Source organism: Leptodactylus fuscus, chromosome 5, assembly GCF_031893055.1.
Source record: "Leptodactylus fuscus isolate aLepFus1 chromosome 5, aLepFus1.hap2, whole genome shotgun sequence".
In the NCBI taxonomy this organism is placed as follows: Eukaryota; Metazoa; Chordata; class Amphibia; order Anura; family Leptodactylidae; genus Leptodactylus; species Leptodactylus fuscus.
Window position 1 is genome coordinate 15,996,587 of NC_134269.1, and position 22,467 is coordinate 16,019,053.

Sequence of the window (22,467 nt, forward strand, 5' to 3'; positions counted from 1 at the left end):
TATGGAGCACTGTGGGTATTATTATTATGGAGCACTGTGAATGTCACTGTTATGGAGCACTGTGGGTATTATTATTATGGAGCACTGTGGCTGTCAGTGGCCCCCAGTAGCCCCGCCCCTGTACATATAACTAGTGCACTCTGTAGTGGCAGGTGATGGACATTTCAGGGTATTACTCAGTATCCACCAATCAGAGCGCGCAGTCAGTGACTTGATTTGCATATCTTTACGCACACCGTCCTCGGCCAATCAGGACACTTCCACTCCCGAATCCCCCCAACGGAGATGCCATCAGTCTTCGCACGTCATGACGTCACTACACACCTTCAGGGGGCGGGGTCACTGCTATCGCAGTGACGTAGGTAGGAGAGTCAGTCCGAATTACTCTCAGCCAATCACAACTCACGGCGGACAAGAACGTACTCGGGGCCCCGCCCAGTGTAATACCGTGCGCGTGCTGGAGAGGGAGGAGGGCAGAGAGCGCGGCCCCGGCTGTGACTGAGGCGGAGGATCCGGGAAGATGGGGGAGAGAGCGGGAACACGGTGAGTCCTGCCCGGGGTGACACCCAGTACTGGGGTATACTGCCGGCTGGTGTCCGGGCCAAGTATAGACTGTATACTGCTATGTACTGTATGAGGGTATACACCACCCTGCTATCTATATACTGGCAACTACAGCCCTGGCTATGTATATAGTATATACTGATATCTACTGCACTACTATATACTGGTATACACCACCCTGCTATCTATATACTGGTAACTACAGCCCTGGCTATGTATATAGTATATACTGATATCTTCTGCACTGCTATATACTGGTATACACTGCACCTGGTATGTATATACTGGCAACTACAGCTCTGGGTATGTATATAGTATATACTGATATCTACTGCACTGCTATATACTGGTATACACTGCACCTGGTATGTATATACTGATATGCCCTACACCAGTATGTAAATACTGGTATACACCACCCTAGTATGTATATATACTGCTATCTACTGCCCCAAGTATGTATATGCTGTATACTGGTTTCTACTGCTTATGATATGTATATACTGTATGCTGGTATCTACTTCCCTGAGTATGTATATACTGTATACTGGTATCAACAGCCCTGGGTATGTATATACTGGTATCTACTGCATGACAATGTATATACTTGTATCTACAGCCCCAGGAATGTGTATACTGGTATCTACAGCCCTGGGTATGTATATACTGTTATCTTCTGCCCGACAATGTATATACTGGTATCTACTGCCCTGCACTTGTATATACTGTATACTGGTATCTACAGCTCTGGGTACGTGTATACTCAATACTTGTATCTACAGCCCTGGGTTCGTATATGCTGTATACTGGTATCTACAGCCCCGGGTACGTATATGCTGTATACTGGTATCTACAGCCCCGGGTACGTATATGCTGTATACTGGTATCTACAGCCCCGGGTACGTATATGCTGTATACTGGTATCTACAGCCCCGGGTACGTATATGCTGTATACTGGTATCTACAGCCCCGGGTGTGTATATGCTGTATACTGGTATCTACAGCCCCGGGTACGTATATGCTGTATACTGGTATCTACAGCCCCGGGTACGTATATGCTGTATACTGGTATCTACAGCCCCGGGTACGTATATGCTGTATACTGGTATCTACAGCCCCGGGTACGTATATGCTGTATACTGGTATCTACAGCCCCGGGTACGTATATGCTGTATACTGGTATCTACAGCCCCGGGTACGTATATGCTGTATACTGGTATCTACAGCCCCGGGTACGTATATGCTGTATACTGGTATCTACAGCCCCGGGTACGTATATGCTGTATACTGGTATCTACAGCCCCGGGTACGTATATGCTGTATACTGGTATCTACAGCCCCGGGTACGTATATGCTGTATACTGGTATCTACAGCCCCGGGTACGTATATGCTGTATACTGGTATCTACAGCCCCGGGTACGTATATGCTGTATACTGGTATCTACAGCCCCGGGTACGTATATGCTGTATACTGGTATCTACAGCCCCGGGTACGTATATGCTGTATACTGGTATCTACAGCCCCGGGTACGTATATGCTGTATACTGGTATCTACAGCCCCGGGTACGTATATGCTGTATACTGGTATCTACAGCCCCGGGTACGTATATGCTGTATACTGGGATCTACAGCCCTGGGTACGTATATGCTGTATACTGGGATCTACAGCCCCCGGTGTGTATATGCTGTATACTGGGATCTACAGCCCCGGGTACGTATATGCTGTATACTGGGATCTACAGCCCCGGGTACGTATATGCTGTATACTGGGATCTACTGCCCTGGGTACGTATATGCTGTATACTGGGATCTACAGCCCCGGGTGTGTATATGCTGTATACTGGTATCTACAGCCCCGGGTACGTATATGCTGTATACTGGTATCTATTCCCCTGGGTACGTATATGCTGTATACTGGTATCTACAGCCCCGGGTATGTATATGCTGTATACTGGTATCTACAGCCCCGGGTATGTATATGCTGTATACTGGTATCTACAGCCCCGGGTACGTATATGCTGTATACTGGGATCTACAGCCCCGGTGTGTATATGCTGTATACTGGTATCTACAGCCCCCGGTGTGTATATGCTGTATACTGGTATCTACAGCCCCGGGTACGTATATGCTGTATACTGGTATCTACAGCCCCGGGTATGTATATGCTGTATACTGGTATCTACTGCCCTGGGTACGTATATGCTGTATACTGGTATCTACAGCCCCGGGTGTGTATATGCTGTATACTGGTATCTACTGCCCTGGGTACGTATATGCTGTATACTGGTATCTACAGCCCCGGGTGTGTATATGCTGTATACTGGTATCTATTGTCTTGAGTGGGGGGTAAATACAGTTTCTCTCTTGTGCTCATCCTGAGCCTCCTGTTGCTGGTGCAGGGTCTGTCTTGTGTCTCCTCGGCCTCTTATTCCTTATATGTAGATATTTTCTGGGACAATCTGCAGTAACTCAGCCGAGCACCTTCTATATACTGAGCCTTAAAGGGACGGCTCCTGCACTGCTGATATTAATCTTCCCCCCCCCCCCCCCCCCCTGCGCTGTCTATTCTGACCGTCCCCCCTATCATCCGCCAGGAGGTGGTACAGTCCTCGGTGTTGCTCCCCCTGGTGTTTGCCGGATAGTTGCCTGGTTGTTCAGCCTTCTGGATTATTGGACGCTCACTGAAAGGAATGTATTGATTGGTCCTGGATTGGTCATGTGACCCTGATTCTGCCATAATCTCAGTATTCGGAGAGATTGTGTATTATCGGATGTGGGATTAAAGGAATCCTCCAGAATCCTGACACCCTGTGGTCTGTAGTGCGTCATGTCAGACCCCTTCCTCCTGTGCCCTCCCCCCATAGTGTCATAGTTTGGGACCTGACGTGGTTTTCTCAGTGTCCGGTATGTGGTCCGTCCTGGCACAGCTGCTTCTTGGGTAACATTGAGCAACCCTTTGCGTCTTCCCTTTATTACCTTCCCTTTTAGTATCCTGTTCTGTCTCATGGCCCCCTCCTTCCCTCTTCTGTGTCGGTCTCCACTGCTGCTTTTGCATTCTATTCTTAGCCTAGTGCTTTATATGTGTATGCGGTTCCTTGGTGGCGTTCCCCTTTAACATGTTGTTGCCCTCGCCCTGTGTAAATGTCAGTCCACACTGCGGTTACGCACACGCTCATTTACAAGGGAAATTAGGTAAGTGCATTGGCCATATTTACCTACAAATAGAGACTGATTTGCACAGGGACGCCTGCAATGTGCAGACCCCTCAGGTGCCCCCCTACCCCTCTATAAACAGGAAGTCCAGCAGTATGGAGCTATGACATGACCCAATCTTCATAACCCCTTTCTGAATCCTTTTGTGTGTCAGTCTCCACTGCTGTTCTCGCATTCTATTCTTGCATGTATTCTTTTTTCCACCTTGCACTCCTACCTATCCTTATTCATCATGGTATCCTGCGCAGTGTCATGTCCTCTATTGCTCTCTATTATCAGCCAGCTTTGGAGTCAGATGAATGACAGGGCTCCCCATAATCTCCTATCACATATCTGCAGCGTGTGACTGATCTCCTCCGCCCCTCCTATAACGGTCCTGGTGCGATCAGATATCGTGACACGCTCCGTTACAGTCCACACTAGTTTATAGGCCTGTTCACACTCCGCTAAAATGCTGCCAAATTTCCTACTCGAAAAATTTGCCAAGTACAGCAGCTAAAAAAAAATCAGGTGAGATTGTTACGGAGCAGGAGAAGGAATCCTCGGCGGAAATAAAACTTCTCTGTGCAGGTTTCAACACTCGGAGTGAAATGTGCAACAATGTTGCAACAAGATCTGTAGCGGATTTAGTGCAATGGCGCCTCGTTCACACTAGAGTGCCGAGTGTTCACCTGCGGGTAATCCCTGTACTCTGAGTCTGTAAAGGGATATGTAAAATTTGGGGTGTGAATGAGCCCTTCATGAGAGGTGTCCCAGATACACAGGATGGGGGAGAAGTGTCAGCTCCACTGCTGCTAGTGCCCCTTGTCAATGGAGCGGAGGTGCATTGTGATCCTATAGAAGTCAATGGAGAGGCGGTCACTTGTGTGCACCATCACTCTATTCACATGGGGCACTTGTGGGTCCCCCAATCCCATGTCCCACCCCGAAGCAGACCATCTCGTCCAGATAAGTTGGCACAGTTACTTATGTCTCCATTGACTTCTATGGGAATGATCGCCATCCCACAAATCCCATAGAAGTCAGTGGAAAGGCGGCCCCTATGTGCACCATCACTCTATTCACATGGGACACTTGTGGGTCCCTGTGCCTGTTTTTCTGATATAGCAGTATTGCAGAGTCCCCCAATCCCCTGTCCCACCCCGAAGCTGACCATCTCGCCTTATGTCTCCATTGACTTCTATGGGACTGATCGCCATGCCACAAATCCCATAGAAGTCAATGGAGAGGTGGTCACTTCTGCGCACCAAAGCTCCCTCAAAGGGATTATCTAGTCTCTACTACTGAGTTCGTCCTCCATATTAGATCTGCTTTCTGACAACCGGGACCCCCACAGATCAGCTGTATGAGGGCAGCATGGCTTCATGTACCAGTGCTGCCTCACTGAAGTCTACGGAACAGGGCTGCGCCATCTAAACCCGCAGCTACACTTTGTACGGCAAGTGAGCAGCACGGTCCTGGTACAGCTGATCAGCGGGGGTCTCTGATGTGAGACCCCATCAGATCTAATATTGATAGCTTATCCTAAGGATAGGTCATCTATGTTAGACGCTGGACAGCTCCTTTAATGTGGGGCCCCCATTTTCATGATGGTTGGGGCCCTCACTGACCAATAACCTCGTCCATGTAAGTTTTTTTTCCATAGACTTCTATAGAAGCTGGTTTTCCACTTCTCCCGTGACACCAGGGGCATTTGCAGCCCCCTTTATATTCAATCTCTGCAGATGGGTGCCTGTCCCACCTCCGGGACCCTCCCTCATTAGACATTTATGGCATCCCCTGTCATAGGAGTTCCCCTTTAAGGTGCCATGTTGTAGAGAACTTTGTTAGTACATTTCAGCCCTATCTGTCCCTGGGAGAGTTGGGTGACGCCTTACATCTTCACTGCCTAGTCATAAATCAATTTCATACTGCTATGTGACGGGAAAGTGGGAAAGCTGGGTAGTAAGTTCAGCTGCGACGTGGCGGTCATATGGGTGGTCACTCGGCTTTCTCATATTCCTGATGGGCAGATCTTCCTAACTGTACTGCAGTAAGGAGCTAGAGGTGCAGGAATGGAGGACAGCTGGGTCATTTCAACGCCAATCAGTCACCATGGTTGTTATCCAGCTTTTCCAGGCTCCTGACTGACATGTCAGCCATCCTAAATCCTCTGTAACAGGTGCTGCTTTTCAGAGCTCTTGGAAAGCTGGGTAACCCGATCCTGTGGGCAGTTTTTTTTTTTGTCCATGGCAGATCTAGCAGCACGTGCCTTGTACTGCTTGTTTGTCGTTCAGGATTCTGGGAAAGCTGGGTGGTGGATGCAATGTGTGCAGACAGCTGGAGTACCCTCTGCGTCAGCGGCCACTCAGGAAGGAAGCGCTGCTCATCTGACTAGTGCGGCGGCAGGTCACGAGTCTGATACCGTCTGTCACTGCCAGGACGTGTGTGCCAGACCATGTACATGGCAGTGCTCGCCCGGGACATGTATCATACTCCAGTCACTACCAAAGCTGCGTCACAAATTCTCCTGAACACACGCTCGCTGCCCTATATTGTATTTCCCCCTCTCCCCTGGATACGGGGGCGGCCTCGCCAGTCTGGATGAGATGGAGGACCCCTCCGTTCTACAGATGGGGTGCGGGTTCGGACCCTTATGGCCTATACGTAGACGCCCCAAATCTGGAACATTAATGTGAGTTTTATTTTTTCTTTGCAGGGTTTTTAAGAAGTCCAGCCCAAATTGTAAGGTGAGTAGTCCCTGCAGGATCCTTGTCACCCTCTGGTAAGGAAGGGGTTAGCTCCTAATGTCACTGTCACCATAGCTTCCCCGGGCCCCTGTGCTCGCTCAGTAGTAGGTGGAGCCTTATCTCCAGAGGGTTGCGGCGGGTCCCCGGGGTGGGAAGGCTGCAGGGCGATGTAAACACAACAAGAGGAGGCAGCAATAGAGCTGTGCAGGCGGCAGATAAGGAGCCGGGCAGAATGGACCTGTCAGATTTAGAGAGGATCCGCTGCGTTATACCCCGAGGCCTCACAGTCTATAAGAAACATCTGCGGGACGTGGTAATGACAACAGGGGCCCAGCAGGGGGCACTCTATACAAAAATCTGGTGTTACTAAGGGGCAAAAATACATGCAACTTCTATACCTAACATTACCCCATTTCTTGCAGTTGACGGTGTACCTGGGGAAGAGGGACTTTGTGGATCACCTTGATCGAGTAGATCCTGTTGGTAAGGATCACTTTATTCCATCTATTTGTATGTCCAGGGTTTTATATTTTTGATGTCTTCCCTATTATATTCCAGAGCTGCGCTCACTATTCTGCTGGTGCAGTCACTGTGTACATACATTACTTATCCTGTATTATACTCCAGAGCTGCGCTCACTATTCTGCTGGTACAGTCACTGTGTACATACATTACATTACTTATCCTGTATTATACTCCAGAGCTGCGCTCACTATTCTGCTGGTGCAGTCACTGTGTACATACATTACATTACTTATCCTGTATTATACTCCAGAGCTGCACTCACTATTCTGCTTGTGCAGTCACTGTGTACATACATTACATTACTTATCCTGTATTATACTCCAGAGCTGCGCTCACTATTCTGCTGGTACAGTCACTGTGTACATACATTACATTACTTATCCTGTATTATACTCCAGAGCTGTGCTCACTATTCTGCTGGTACAGTCACTGTGTACATACATTACATTACTTATCCTGTATTATACTCCAGAGCTGCGCTCACTATTCTGCTGGTACAGTCACTGTGTACATACATAACATTACTTATCCTGTATTATACTCCTGAGCTGCGCTCACTATTCTGCTGGTGCAGTCACTGTGTACATACATTACATTACTTATCCTGTATTATACTCCTGAGCTGCGCTCACTATTCTGCTGGTACAGTCACTGTGCACATACATAACATTACTTATCCTGTATTATACTCCAGAGCTGCGCTCACTATTCTGCTGGTGCAGTCACTGTGCACATACGTTACATTACTTATCCTGTATTATACTCCAGAGCTGCGCTCACTATTCTGCTGGTGCAGTCACTGTGTACATACATTACATTACTTATCCTGTATTATACTCCAGAGCTGCGCTCACTATTCTGCTGGTATAGCGTCTCTTCCTCACCCGCCTATGTCTTGTTTTGTAGATGGAGTAGTTCTGGTGGATACAGATTATCTGAAGGACCGTAAAGGTAATGACTATTACACCCCTATGTATTACTTCTTTACCTGTAGCGTGTAGTTAGGGGAATCCTTCTCCTGAGCACTATGGTGGTATTATTTATATGCCTGTCTATTGAGGGAGATCTTCTTATAAATTTGGCCAGATCCCTTGCACACACAGAATTCCACAAGATTAGCTGTGGTAACCATTACCCCTATTATAGTTGGGGAGCACCCCTTTAATTTTAACCCTTTCCCCCTGCAGCCATGTCATCCCCCTGTCTCAGCAGTATATGGGGCTGTTTTGTGTACTTGCGCCCCCCTCCTCCTCAGTGTATTCTCCTTGTTGTTCTCCTTTCCCTTGCTCTCCATGTCTTACTTGTTCTCTTTATTTTTTTTATTTTCTTTCCCCTTCAGTCTTCGTCACCTTGACTTGTGCTTTCCGCTATGGCCGGGAGGACCTCGACGTCTTGGGCCTGTCGTTCCGGAAGGACCTCTTTATGTCCACATTCCAGGCTTACCCCCCATTACCTGAGGAGAAGAAGCCTATAACCCGCCTGCAGGAGCGGCTGATTAAGAAGTTGGGGCAGTCAGCCCACCCCTTCTACTTCACCGTTAGTCTCAAGCCTTCTTATTTTCTTCATATCCTTCTTTTCCTCTTCATCTTCCCTCTTTTCCTTCTCTTTTTTTCTCCTTCTTCTTATATTGCTACATCCTTCCCCTCCCCTCTCCTTCCATCCCCATTTCCTCTTCCTCCTTCTTACATCGTCACATCCTCCTCCTCCTCGTTAATCCTCAGATCCTTCACACCCTCCCATCCCCAGTTCCTCTTCCTCCTTCTTCTTACATAGTCACATCCTCCTCCTCCTCAGATCCTTCCCCTCCCCTCTTTCTTCCATCCCCAGTTCCTCTTCCTCCTTCTTCTTCTTACATCGTCACATCCTCCTCCTCCTCCTCCTCCTCCTCAGATCCTTCCCCTCCCCTCTCCTTCTTCCATCCCCAGTTCCTCTTCCTCCTTCTGACATCGTCACATCCTCCTCCTCAGATCCTTCCCCTCCCCTCTCCTTCCATCCCCAGTTCCTCTTCCTCCTTCTTACATCGTCACATCCTCCTCCTCCTCGTTAATCCTCAGATCCTTCACACCCTCCCATCCCCAGTTCCTCTTCCTCCTTCTTCTTACATAGTCACATCCTCCTCCTCCTCAGATCCTTCCCCTCCCCTCTTTCTTCCATCCCCAGTTCCTCTTCCTCCTTCTTCTTCTTACATCGTCACATCCTCCTCCTCAGATCCTTCCCCTCCCCTCTCCTTCGTCCATCCCCAGTTCCTCTTCCTCCTTCTGACATCGTCACATCCTCCTCCTCAGATCCTTCCCCTCCCCTCTCCTTCTTCCATCCCCAGTTCCTCTTCCTCCTTACATCGTCACATCCTCCTCCATCCTCAGATCCCTCACACTCCTCCATCCCCAGTTCTTCTTCTTACATTGCTGCATCCTGCTCCTCCTCAGATTCTTCCCCTCCCCTGTCCTTCCATCCCCAGTTCCTCTCCTTCTTCTTACATCGTCACATCCTCCTCCCCTGTCCTTCTTCCATCCCCAGTTCCTCTTCCTCCTTACATCGTCACATCCTCCTCCATCCTCAGATCCCTCACACTCCTCCATCCCCAGTTCCTCTTCTTACATCGCTGCATCCTCCTCCTCCTCCTCCTCAGATCCTTCCCCCTCCCCTCTCCTTCCCCTCCCCAGTTCCTCTTCCTCCTTACATCGTCACATCCTCCTCCATCCTCAGATCCCTCACACTCCTCCATCCCCAGTTCCTCTTCTTACATCGCTGCATCCTCCTCCTCCTCCTCCTCAGATCCTTCCCCCTCCCCTCTCCTTCCCCTCCCCAGTTCCTCTTCCTTTTAGTCACTTTCTTTTTCTTTTTTTTTCCCCCCTTTTTCTCCAGATTCCACAGAATTTGCCATGTTCAGTGACGCTGCAGCCAGGACCGGAGGATACTGGGAAGGTGAGTGAGCGGTATGTGCCGGCAGTGGTGTTGTCCTCTGTACATGCGGGGGGCTGTGACACAGGTTGGGGGATGTATTGTGGAGTTTTCCTCCTATAGCGTTATGTGGCGCACTACACTATAGCCGCACGCTGGCTGTGTGGTTTAGGATGACTGGTATTGGTCGGTACAGGGGATTTGTGATCCGAGTTGCTGCTGCTATACTTCCTGACTATCCTTGTCTTGTCTTTAGGCCTGCGGTGTCGATTATGAAATCCGTGCCTTCTGCGCCAAATCCATGGAGGAAAAGATGCACAAAAGGTAGGACTGGACAAAACTAATATAACATTAAAACTGCTTTTCAATATCTTTTTTATGTGGAGATAAAATGACTTAAAGGTACAAGCCCTGAGCCTGAGGCTGCACTACTGAGACCCCACATCAATGTCTGATAAGAGCTGTGTCATAGATACAGATATGAAGGGGCACAAGATCCTCCTAAATGCCCTGGACTTGATGCCATCAGACTGTCTCAGTAGTGCAGCCTCAGGTTTCAGGCCTCTGATTTCGCGACCTCCTATCTCAGCCTAGAAGTAAGATATGAAATTCCCGTTTTCCAAGTTTCTCTAGTGAACATTTCATCCTTTCTCAAGTCTCCTTTAAATTCAGCCTGTCGCCGCAGACGGCCCTCGCTTTATTTAGGGCTTTCGGAAAATCTGGTGTCAGCCTATTTGCGTCCTTGCGTCATTTCCATAACTTACTTCTGCGGTGTAATTGCCGGGTTATTTTCTATTGCGTTCCATACTATTGCAGGCACGGAAATGGTGTGGGCCGGGTCCCCATGGGCTGAGTGAGCGGCCCGGTGTCTCGAGAGAAGCTCATTTGTTATTTCCCCTATGGGACCCGGCGCCAGGGGCCAGGAAGCTTCTGTGATGTTTACTCAGATCTCCGAGCAACTACACGGCAGCCTCCGACACGTATAGAACGTTGCGTCCTGGGGATGGGGCAGACATGACGCGTTATAAAGGGGTTAGCAATTGATTGGTTATCAATTGAAGATCGATAGGGGTCCAACACCCTGGACCCCCACGGATCAGCTGTCTAAAGAGTCTGCAGCCTGCGGGTGAGCACTCCGACCTCTTCACTGCTTATGAAGCACAGAGCCATATATTGTATAGTGGATGTACTTGGTATTGCAGCTTCCTTGGATGGGACTGAAACAAACTGTAAAACAAGCTGCTGCATCAAACAGCTGATCCCTGGGGGTCCTGGTGGCCTACCCTAATGTTACAGCATGCTTACCCTACCTGTATACTCTCAGTATATAGATATGCACCTGTACTATATAGTAAAATAACAAAACTTGACCACACTGTGCGCCCCGCCAAACCCAAATAAACTGTGTTCCGTATAAAGTCCCCAAGCGGCGTCATTCACGCTGTAGTGTACAGACCTGTATCATAGAGCCCCCTCCGGTGGTTAGCCGCGGTCTCGCTGTCGCTCAGGACACAGGAAGAGGTGTAGACGCTGTTTCCGCCACCACCGAGAGTCTCACTCGCAGCTTCTCACCATTGACATGAAGGGGGAAGGTCAATGAACTCTCTTAAAGGGCCCTTGTCGCTGATATGGTTTGGCCTCCGCCTGATAACAGAGAGCAGTAGCCAGCACATCCCTTTAATATTCCCCCGGTCACATCTTTTTTTGCCTTACAGTCCCTCATGCAAAAATAACCCGGTGCCGGCACAAGGGGCCCCCGAGGGGAGGGATCGGAGGGACAGAGATGCGACGCAGCGGGGTATTTATAACTGGTATCCAGACTGAGAACAACAAGCGTTTAATTATAGAGCGCACGGAGTTAACTAATAACCCAGAGCGCCGCGGCGGCGTACGGAAATACATGACGTCAATGGTTAGTTGTTTATCTGTTTCTGGGAAAGCTGTGTGGCTACAAATATGGCTGCTGTCCTAGGAGAGTTCACCCAGCTTTTCCAGGTCACAGAAAGTCCTCTGGATTGTATTGATTTTCCTCCTTGGCAGCTGCCATGAAGGACATCGGGAAGGTCCGGGCCGTGCCTGTTTACTCTCCCTGTTTGTTTAGGTAAAAATAGGCATGTGGGCGGGGCTTGTGTCCCGGTCTTGTTTGCTCCACGCCACTAACTCCCTATATATGCAGGGCCTGTGCTGCGGCTGTAGCCATAGGCAGGTCGGGGGTCCTAGGCTGAGCCTCGCACCGCCCTCATGGCTTCCCCCTATCTACGTGCCGCAGCCTGATCACTACTGGCCGAGCACAGCGCCATACAGTGTATAGTGGTTGCACTTGGTATCGCAGCTCAGCCCATTTACTTGAATGGGGCTGAGCTACAAACAGGCTGATCTGTAGATCCCCCTCATGGTCCTTTAGATACATCCCGAAAAATCCCTTTTGTACCTGTAAGATGGTTAGGCCTCAGTCCTGTGCAGCCAATCACAGCTCAGCTTTCATTTCTCCAGGGCCTTGTAAGGCACGAAAGCTGAGCTGTGATTGGTTGCTAGCGGTACAAGGCCTGTGGTCCCTAAATTGAGGCCCTTGCAATGCAAAATCGTCCTCCTAATCCTGTGTGTGTTCTCTGGCGGTAGGAACTCCGTGCGTCTGGTCATCAGGAAGGTGCAGTTCGCCCCAGAGAAAGCGGGACCGCAACCCGTCGCCGAGACAACCCGGCACTTCCTGATGTCCGACCGCTCGCTGCATCTGGAGGCTTCACTCGACAAGGAGGTACGGGGGAGGGTTGTTTTTTTTTAAACGAACCCTTTAAGCACCAGTGCATTATGGGTAACCCCTCAACGCCCCCTTTAATCTCAACTTCTATCCCTTTCCAGCTCTACTACCACGGAGAACCTATCAATGTGAACGTGCACGTAACCAACAACTCCAGCAAGACCGTCAAGAGGGTGAAAGTGTCTGGTGAGTGCGGACGTGCTCCTTTGATGGCCGATCATAATCTCCATAGTATTAACCCCGTCTGGCTGCAGCCAATTTTTTGATTTTCAGCGACCTGTCCTAAGGTTAGAACATTGATATCTGATCGGTGAGAGAACCCCGGAACATCTCCTGATCAGCTGTAACATCACAGGCCACTGATGTTACTACATTCATTAGTCATTTGGCCTGTGTACTGCTCAGTCCCACTTTAGTGAATGGGTCTGAGCTATAATATTGAACACAAGCACTATATCATGTGGCCTCTTTACACAGTGCTGGGTGACAAACACCTACTGATCTGATATTGGTGACCTGTCCTGATGATAGATCTGGTGCTGAAAAAACCCTTAAAGGGGTTTTCCAGCCCCTAATTGATATTCATTTAGGGGAGGTGCAGCACCCTGTCCTCTGTATAGTATTACTTCCAGGGAGGTGCAGCACCCTGTCCTCTGTATACTATTACTTCCAGGGAGGTGCAGCACCCCGTCCTCTGTATAGTATTACTTCCAGGGAGGTGCAGCACCTCGTCCTCTGTATAGTATTACTTCCAGGGAGGTGCAGCACCCCGTCCTCTGTATAGTATTACTTCCAGGGAGGTGCAGCACCCCGTCCTCTGTATACTATTACTTCCAGGGAGGTGCAGCACCCCGTCCTCTGTATAGTATTACTTCCAGGGAGGTGTAGCACCCCGTCCTCTGTATAGTATTACTTCCAAGGAGGTGCAGCACCCCGTCCTCTGTATAGCATTACTTCCAGGGAGGTGCAGCACCCCGTCCTCTGTATAGCATTACTTCCAGGGAGGTGCAGCACCCCGTCCTCTGTATAGTATTACTTCCAGGGAGGTGCAGCACCCCGTCCTCTGTATAGTATTACTTCCAGGGAGGTGCAGCACCCCGTCCTCTGTATAGTATTACTTCCAGGGAGGTGCAGCACCCTGTCCTCTGTATAGTATTACTTCCAGGGAGGTGCAGCACCCCGTCCTCTGTATAGTATTACTTCCAGGGAGGTGCAGCACCCTGTCCTCTGTATAGTATTACTTCCAGGGAGGTGCAGCACCCCGTCCTCTGTATAGTATTACTTCCAGGGAGGTGCAGCACCCCGTCCTCTGTATAGCATTACTTCCAGGGAGGTGCAGCATCCTGTCCTCTGTATAGTATTACTTCCAGGGAGGTGCAGCACCCCGTCCTCTGTATAGTATTACTTCCAGGGAGGTGCAGCACCCTGTCCTCTGTATACTATTACTTCCAGGGAGGTGCAGCACCCTGTCCTCTGTATACTATTACTTCCAGGGAGGTGCAGCACCTCGTCCTCTGTATAGTATTACTTCCAGGGAGGTGCAGCACCCCGTCCTCTGTATAGTATTACTTCCAGGGAGGTGCAGCACCCCGTCCTCTGTATAGCATTACTTCCAGGGAGGTGCAGCATCCTGTCCTCTGTATAGTATTACTTCCAGGGAGGTGCAGCACCCCGTCCTCTGTATAGTATTACTTCCAGGGAGGTGCAGCACCCTGTCCTCTGTATACTATTACTTCCAGGGAGGTGCAGCACCCCGTCCTCTGTATAGTATTACTTCCAGGGAGGTGCAGCACCCCGTCCTCTGTATAGTATTACTTCCAGGGAGGTGCAGCACCCCGTCCTCTGTATAGTATTACTTCCAGGGAGGTGTAGCACCCCGTCCTCTGTATAGTATTACTTCCAAGGAGGTGCAGCACCCCGTCCTCTGTATAGTATTACTTCCAGGGAGGTGCAGCACCCCGTCCTCTGTATAGTATTACTTCCAGGGAGGTGCAGCACCCCGTCCTCTGTATAGTATTACTTCCAGGGAGGTGCAGCACCCTGTCCTCTGTATACTATTACTTCCAGGGAGGTGCAGCACCCCGTCCTCTGTATAGTATTACTTCCAGGGAGGTGTAGCACCCTGTCCTCTGTATAGTATTACTTCCAGGGAGGTGCAGCACCCCGTCCTCTGTATAGTATTACTTCCAGGGAGGTGCAGCACCCTGTCCTCTGTATACTATTACTTCCAGGGAGGTGCAGCACCCCGTCCTCTGTATAGTATTACTTCCAGGGAGGTGTAGCACCCTGTCCTCTGTATAGTATTACTTCCAGGGAGGTGCAGCACCCCGTCCTCTGTATAGTATTACTTCCAGGGAGGTGCAGCACCCTGTCCTCTGTATACTATTACTTCCAGGGAGGTGCAGCACCCCGTCCTCTGTATAGTATTACTTCCAGGGAGGTGTAGCACCCCGTCCTCTGTATAATATTACTTCCAGGTAGGTGCTGCACCCAAACACGTAAATGTACATGATGTATAAATGAACCAACTTTACAATGGGCGATTATTAAAAATGGCCTCCTGCTTTGTCTCGGCTGTGATCCGCTGCATAACTGTAGAAAATTAACAAAGATGCTTTCGTTTTTCGAGGTGTCCTGGGACAAAAATAAGGGTAGACCTATCAAGGGCCGTCATTTTTGGTACAGGAGCGCCCTCTAGTTGTCAGTACTGGCATTACAGATGTTTTAGGTTTTTAGTATTTGGTCCACCCTAATAACTCTCGCGCTTCTTCCTTTCAGTCCGACAATACGCCGACATCTGTCTGTTCAGCACCGCCCAGTACAAGTGCCCGGTCGCCCAGATTGAACAGGAGTGAGTACATTCCCCCAGTATCGCCTCCCGTCACCCCAATTACCTCCCCCATCTGACCACCGCCCTCTTCTTTGCAGTGACCAGGTCACCCCCAGTTCCACGTTCTGCAAAGTTTACACGCTCACCCCCCTGCTGTCCAATAACCGGGAGAAGAGGGGCCTGGCCCTAGACGGGAAGCTGAAGCACGAGGACACCAACCTGGCGTCAAGTACCATGTGAGTGCTGCGGCGTCCTGGCCGGCGCCCGGTCTTACGGAGTGGGGCCGTCTTGTAACCTCTGCTTGTTTCGGTTCCAGAGTGAAGGAGGGCTCCAGTAAAGAGGTGCTGGGGATACTGGTCTCCTACAAGGTGAAAGTGAAGCTGGTGGTGTCCCGTGGAGGGTGAGTGCCCGCTCCCTATGGTCGGTGACCTGTGCTCTATCTGGTGACCGCTGTCCTGATATCTCTCTTCTGCCCTCCCAGTGATGTCGCCGTGGAGCTGCCTTTTGTCCTAATGCATCCAAAGCCCCCAGAGCCGGTGACACGTACGCTGTCAGGTGAGTCTTATGTACACTGGCTACCGAGCCCCGAATCTAGGAGGACCCTCAGGTAACCCCTGCCAAGCCAGGGCTGGTTAAACTTTTTTGACCTCCTTTCTGGTTTCCTATTGGGTGTGCTTCATAAATCTGTTTCCCCCCCTACCCACTGGTGCAGAGAGGGAGATGGTTTATGATGCACAGCCTTCCACTGTCAGAAAGGAGAAAATTAACCCTGTAATGGGACAAATCTCTGCTTGTCAGCAGCATATTATTAAGGAGGGATTCTGTGGGGGAGACTGTGGCATAAAAGGGAGGAGGGGGGGGCATCGGCACGATGGGAGGCTTGTGTGTACAGACATGTTTTGAAGTAGTCTTTATGGTGGTCTGGGCCAGATGGAGAAGGAAAAGGCAATGTAAATACTGCTGAAATGTGCAGGTAGGAAGCCAGTTATGGGTACGTAGAGACGATGTGCAAGGGGGCCAAGCTAAGACTTTACACCAGGGCCCCTGAGCATTTCGTTACGGCGTCCTTGGTTGTATACTCTCCTCTGGTGTGGATACGAGCAGGCCTATCTGCTGCCACCTTGTGGTGAGGACACAGTGCTACATCTGTGTCACCTCCTTACACTCGGACTGCAGTTGACGTTGGAATCTAGATTCGGCTTCCCTCTATGCTGTTACTGTTCCTGCCCTGTAGGGGGCGCCACAATGTTATATATTGTTCTGGTTTGTCTCAGCCGATTGGCCATACTAATAAATGGGCTGGGGTTGATGTCACGGGTCACATGCTAGTTCTCTGGTCACTCCACAAGCTCAAGCTTCCTGTTTTCTGCTTTTCAGAGTTCCCTCAGACAGACGTCCCGGTGGACACGAATCTCATAGAATTTGAGACAAAGTAAGTGAACCCTTCCGTGTATCTCGGGGTCATCCATAGCAGCGAGGTGTAGAGGGAAGCGGGCAAGACTGTTTAACCCTTTGCCTGTGGCATGAGTAAAGGGCCCCAATGACTGTCATGATTTGTGACTCCAGTCACATCTAAAGCTGCATTCACTGTTCCACTGTGGTTTATGCCACCACATCTGCCTTCTATGAAAGGTGGGTGGAGTCAGTGTGGCAACTTTTCCCATAATGCAGTGTATCACTGCACTCTGTTGTTGCGGCTTAAAGGGGTTGTTCAGGACTGTATTGAGCTCCGCCTCCTCAGGGGAGTGAAGTCACATGACCATGCTGCAGCCTGGTCCCATTGAAATGAATGGGGCTGAGCTGCAATCCCCAACATAGCCACTACATCAGCCATGCCATCCGTATCGTAAATACTGACATCCCCTTTAATAGTCACGGGTTATTGTAAATGCAGCTTTGGTTGTGACAGGAGCGTTGTCCGCGCACTGACTCCACCCTCGCTCCTCTGTTTAGTTTCCCTCAGGACGACGACATCGTATTTGAAGACTTCGCCCGACTGAGGCTCAAGGGATTGAAAGACGACAAGGAAGACGACGAAGCCTACTGCTAGCCTAACCTGTGGTGGCTCCACCCCCTTGTCACTGGAGGCTCCGCCCACTGCCACGAGCGGAACCTGCACCCTATCCCCCGGAATGGAGATCTCTCACAGATTTTACACTCGCGCACTCAATGTGTAGCAGCGGGCAGGCAGCGTACAGGTGTATGTATATAGTCAGGTCAGGCGGTGGCGGGCTGTATAGTTCCTATACACAGACAGGTGGCGCCGTACGTCCATCTGTATACACGTCACCGTGTCGTGTGTATATTGGGAACAATGAGCGTGCATAGGCGCCATGTAACATGGTTGTACATAGGACGGGGGGGGGAGGGGAACGTGCTGCCAATCACACACTGTACGTTGTATATAGACGGCGAACGTCGCGTTATCCCGTAGTCTCATTTATACCCGACCGATCAAACATTTGTACACGCTTTCATCCGTACACACACCGTTTGTTTTTGTGTTTGGGTCTTTTTACAATTTTTTTTTTTTTCAAATAAATTTTTGATTTATTTTTTGTTTTAGTTTTTTTTTTTTTTTGGTAAAGAATCACATCCCCTCCCTCCCCCACCCCAGATCCCGGGCAGCCCGGTACGCACACACAGCACAGGTAATAATACTGCACTGCCTTCTCGCACCTTCCTGTCGTTGCCTCCGCAGGGAATTTTTTTTATTTTTTTTATTTTTTTTTTCTCTTCGAACAGCTGTGAATCAATAGGATCTGGGGCGCCATTTCTAACCTGCGGTGCGGGGGCGCAGGATTTGATAGCGCCCGACCTTAAGGGCCAGTTTTATGTCACTGTCATGAAATCTTTTACTGGAGAGATGAGGTTTTGTCGCATTTGGAGTCCTGCTGATACCGGAGGGGCACGGGGGAGGGGATTACGTGGTCTCAGGGAGTTTCAGAACCGCAGTCGTCCTCTTCTTGTTCGGCCTCATAGCAGGACAAGTCTGGATCTGCCCTAAGTTACTCCCCTGGGGGGGTAACTGGAGGAGGGTGGGGGGGAAGGGAGGACACAAATACACGCACGGCGATTCTGATATGTGAACAGGAAAAAAAAATTTTTGGGAGCCTCTTCTGGAATGAACTTCGCACAAATGGCCGGTGCCATACGCCCCTTTCCCTGGCCCCTCCTGTTTTTAACATTTTTTGTTTTGTTTTTTCCCCCCGGCTTTTATTCGTAATATATTTTGTCTTCAGATGTAAAATGATATTTTCTGTGTTGTCGATAAAGCTCCACAGGTTTCAAAAGGAAAAAAAAAAAAAAGCTTTATTTTTTATCTCTCGTTTTTTTTTTTTTGTTTTTGCTACAAATATTTGGTGAGGAGCAATAAAACCATGGTGAATGACGGCGTCGCCTGCGTCTGGTTATTGTACGGCCGTGCTGCACGATACGTGGAAGACTGACCCGGACAGAGAGCCGATCAGATTACTCAACACAGACTCTTCCACTTTCATGGACAGTGCCACACCTGTTCCACAGGTTGTGCCTGGTATTGCAACTTGGCTTATGGCGTTAAGCTGCAGTACCACCGAAAATCTTTAGATAGGAGTGGAGCCGATTTTGAGTGACTAAGCGGCTGAGAGGACATAACACACACACACGTCACATTATGATCTTATTTTGCATTGGGACCCAAAAACTGTGTTACACCTCGGCAACCAATCACAGCACAACTTTTATTTTTCAAGAACAGCATGCACAGATAATGTCATCCGTTGCGACCTTTTGTTTATGTTGTCTGTGCGTTGCAGGGAGACAGGCATAGACCGTGTTGTCTAATGTTGTCGATCATGGCCTTGGCCACCAGGTGGCACTTGTCTCTGCAATACGTCTATGTATAAGGCTCTGACATAGTTTTTTATTTTTCTTATTTATTTATTTATTTTTTTAAATGTAGATTGTGAGCCCCACATAGAGCTCACAATGTACATTTTTCCCTATCAGTATGTCTTTTTTTGGAATATGGGATGGAAATCCACGCAAACACGGGGAGAACATACAAACTCCTTGCAGATGGTTTTTTGCCCTTGATGGGATTTGAACACCAGGACCCAGTGCTGCAAGGCTGCAGTGCTAACCACTGAGCCACCGTGTGGCCCCTGATTTTATTTTATTTTTATCAGACTCCATCAGTGCTGCAAAAAATTATCACAGGCGAGCCATGATCTATCAGAATAAAGTATATCAGTGGGATATTTTACACAATGAAGATTTAATTTGAGTTTAGGTGGTTCAGACCGAAGACTTGTTTCAGGTAAAATACATTTTTCATGAACCAGAGTTTAAATTGGCTTAAACTATAGTGTAGAATACTCTTAGGGCTCCTAGGAACCTACAGTGTTGGCCAAAAGTATTGGCACCCCTGCAGTTCTGTCAGATAATACTCAGTTTCTTCCAGAAAATGATCACAAATTCTTTGGTATTCTCTTCATTTAATTTGTCTTCAATGGAAAACCACAAGAAGAATTGTCAAAAAGCCAAATTGGATATAATTCCACACCAAACATAAAAAAGGGGGTGGACAAAAGTTTTGGCACTGATGCTGAGGTATGTGATGCTTCTCTAATTTGTGTAATTAACAGCACCTGTTACTTACCTGAGGCACCTAACAGGTGGTGGCAATAACTAAATCACACTTGCATCAAGTTGAAATGGATTAAACTTGACTCCACCTCTGTCCTGTGTCCTTGCGTGACCACATTGAGCATGGAGAAAAGAAAGAAGACCAAAGAACTGTCTGAGGACTTGAGAAGCAAAATTGTGAGGAAGCATGAGCAATCTCAAGGCTACAAGTCCATCTCCAAAGACCTGAATGTTCCTGTGTCTACCGTGCGCAGTGTCATCAAGAAGTGTAAAGCCCATGGCCCTGTGGCTAACCTCCCTAGATGTGGACGCAAAAGAAACATTGCCGAGAGATTTCACCGCAAGATTGTGCGGATGGCGGATAAAGAACCTCGACTAATATCCAAACAAGTTAAAGCTGCCCTGCAGTCCCAGGGTACAACAGTGTCACCCCGTACTATCCAGTGTCAGCGTCTGAATGAGAAGGGACTGTATGGTAGGAGACCCAGGAAGACCCCACTTCTTACCCAGAGACATAAAAAAGCCAGGCTGGAGTTTGCCAAAACTTACCGGAGAAAGCCAAAACCTTTCTGGAAGAATGTTCTCTGGTCAGATGAGACAAAAGTAGGAAAAGGCCTCAACATAGAGATTACAGGGAAAAAGAGGCCTTCAAAGAAAAGAAGACGCCCCCTACAGTCAGACATGGCGGAGGTCCCTGATGGTTTGGGGTTGCTTTGCTGCCTCTGGCACTGGACTGCTTGACCGTGTGCATGGCATTATGAAGTCTGAAGATGACCAACACATTGTGCAGCATCATGTAGGGCCCAGTGTGAGAAAGCTGGGTCTCCCTCAGAGGTCAGGGCTCTTCCAGCAGGACAAGGACCCAAAACACACTTCAGGTCAGCACTAGAAAATGGTGGTGAGAGAAAGCCCTGGAGACTTGTAAAGTGGCAACAATGAGTCCAGACCTGAATCCCATAGAACACCTGTGGGGGAGGGGGAGAGATCTCTTGATGGCAGTTTGGAGAAGGCCCCCTTCACATCTCAGGGGGGACCGCGAGCAGTTTGCCAAAGAAGAATGGTCTAAGATTCCAGCAGAGCCTTGTAAGAAACTCATTGCTGGTTAGCGGAAGCGGTTGTGCGCAGTTATTGTGTCTAAAGGTTGTGCTACCAAGTATTAGGCTGAGGGGGCCAATACTTTTGACTTTTTTTTTCATTCTCTTTTTTGTTTTTTCATTGCAAGCAAAATAAAAGAAATTACCAAAGAGTTTGTGCTTGTAATCATTTTCTGGGAGACAGCGAGTATTATCTGACAGAATTGCAGGGTGCCAATACTTTTGGCCAACACTGTATCTATAAAACATAGTGTAGAACACTCTTAGGGCTCCTAGGAACTTATCTATAAAACATGTTACAAGTAACGGCAACCATTTTGCTAGCTCATTAGAAACCAACATTTTTATATAATTCAGCTAGAATCTGGATTGTTCCAAATAATTTCATTGTAAATACTGATCAGACCTTCAGTAAGAAAAAACAATCCGTCAGTAGCAGCTTATTGATGGTTTCCGTTTTGCCATAGGACAGTAGATATAAAGGGACTGGATTTGCTGACTGTGGAACTGATGAGACTATCGGGGACTTTATTCCTTTAAGAAATATTAGATAGTAATATGGGAAGAGGAAGAAAGGATTTCACCACAAGATTTTGCAAATTTTCACTTCCTTCACAAATAAGTGTCTGCGGATTTTATTTGGTCCCCAGACTTCAGGTCATTGCTCTTATAATCTGACTCTGGAGACATGTGACATCATGTCAGAAACACGGCTATCCAAAATGTATCTGATCCCCGTTCATACAATACAAGGCAAGCAAACATAAATCTAAAACAACATGGTTTTATTACGAAAAGTTGCGTTCACCCAACAATATTGTGCAGCTGTTTACACGTGACTGCCTTAGTTTTTACTAGATGGTGCAAGTTGAAGATGGAGTCACGCTGTATTCCCTATGTACCTTCTGTATTCCTCTTCCATCACGTCCGTTGGTCACATGACCATGCTGCAGCTCAGTCCCATACAAATGAAAGGTGCTGAGCTGCAATACCAAGCACCGCCACTATACAATGTGCGGCGCTGTGCTTGTTGAGTAGCAGAGGTCAAAGCAATTAATCTTAGATATATCCTAATTAATAGATATAGGGGTCAGCCACAGGAGTTGGAAGATGCTCTGACTCCAGCAGATTAACCCCATAAGATGCTGTGATCAATACCGGTGGGGGTGCAGGTGTTTCTTCTTTCACCTCCTCGGTCATCTTGGGACCAGGAAGCCAATCA

The 22,467-nt window shown here is 48.6% G+C and overlaps 1 protein-coding gene across 1 annotated transcript; it reads left to right on the plus strand.

Annotated features, from left to right (window-relative positions):
* Positions 1–438: 438 nt before the first annotated feature.
* On the plus strand, positions 439–18,938 carry ARRB2 (arrestin beta 2). The gene is made up of 15 exons (XM_075272485.1): positions 439–543; positions 6,478–6,508; positions 6,931–6,991; positions 7,940–7,984; positions 8,373–8,569; positions 9,899–9,958; positions 10,191–10,258; positions 12,554–12,689; positions 12,794–12,878; positions 15,471–15,543; positions 15,621–15,758; positions 15,839–15,922; positions 16,004–16,077; positions 16,900–16,954; positions 17,476–18,938. Exons 1-15 carry the CDS (start codon positions 521–523, stop codon positions 17,570–17,572), a joined length of 1,227 nt encoding a protein of 408 aa, XP_075128586.1. The 5' UTR covers positions 439–520; the 3' UTR covers positions 17,573–18,938.
* Positions 18,939–22,467: the final 3,529 nt, after the last annotated feature.

Excerpts from the sequence above, each read along its gene's own strand:
- ARRB2 (XM_075272485.1), top strand. The coding sequence starts at position 521 with ATGGGGGAGAGAGCGGGAACACG. Across the intron at positions 12,690-12,793 it reads AGGCTTCACTCGACAAGGAG|CTCTACTACCACGGAGAACC; the intron begins GTACGGGGGAGG and ends ATCCCTTTCCAG. Across the intron at positions 12,879-15,470 it reads CAAGAGGGTGAAAGTGTCTG|TCCGACAATACGCCGACATC; the intron begins GTGAGTGCGGAC and ends TCTTCCTTTCAG.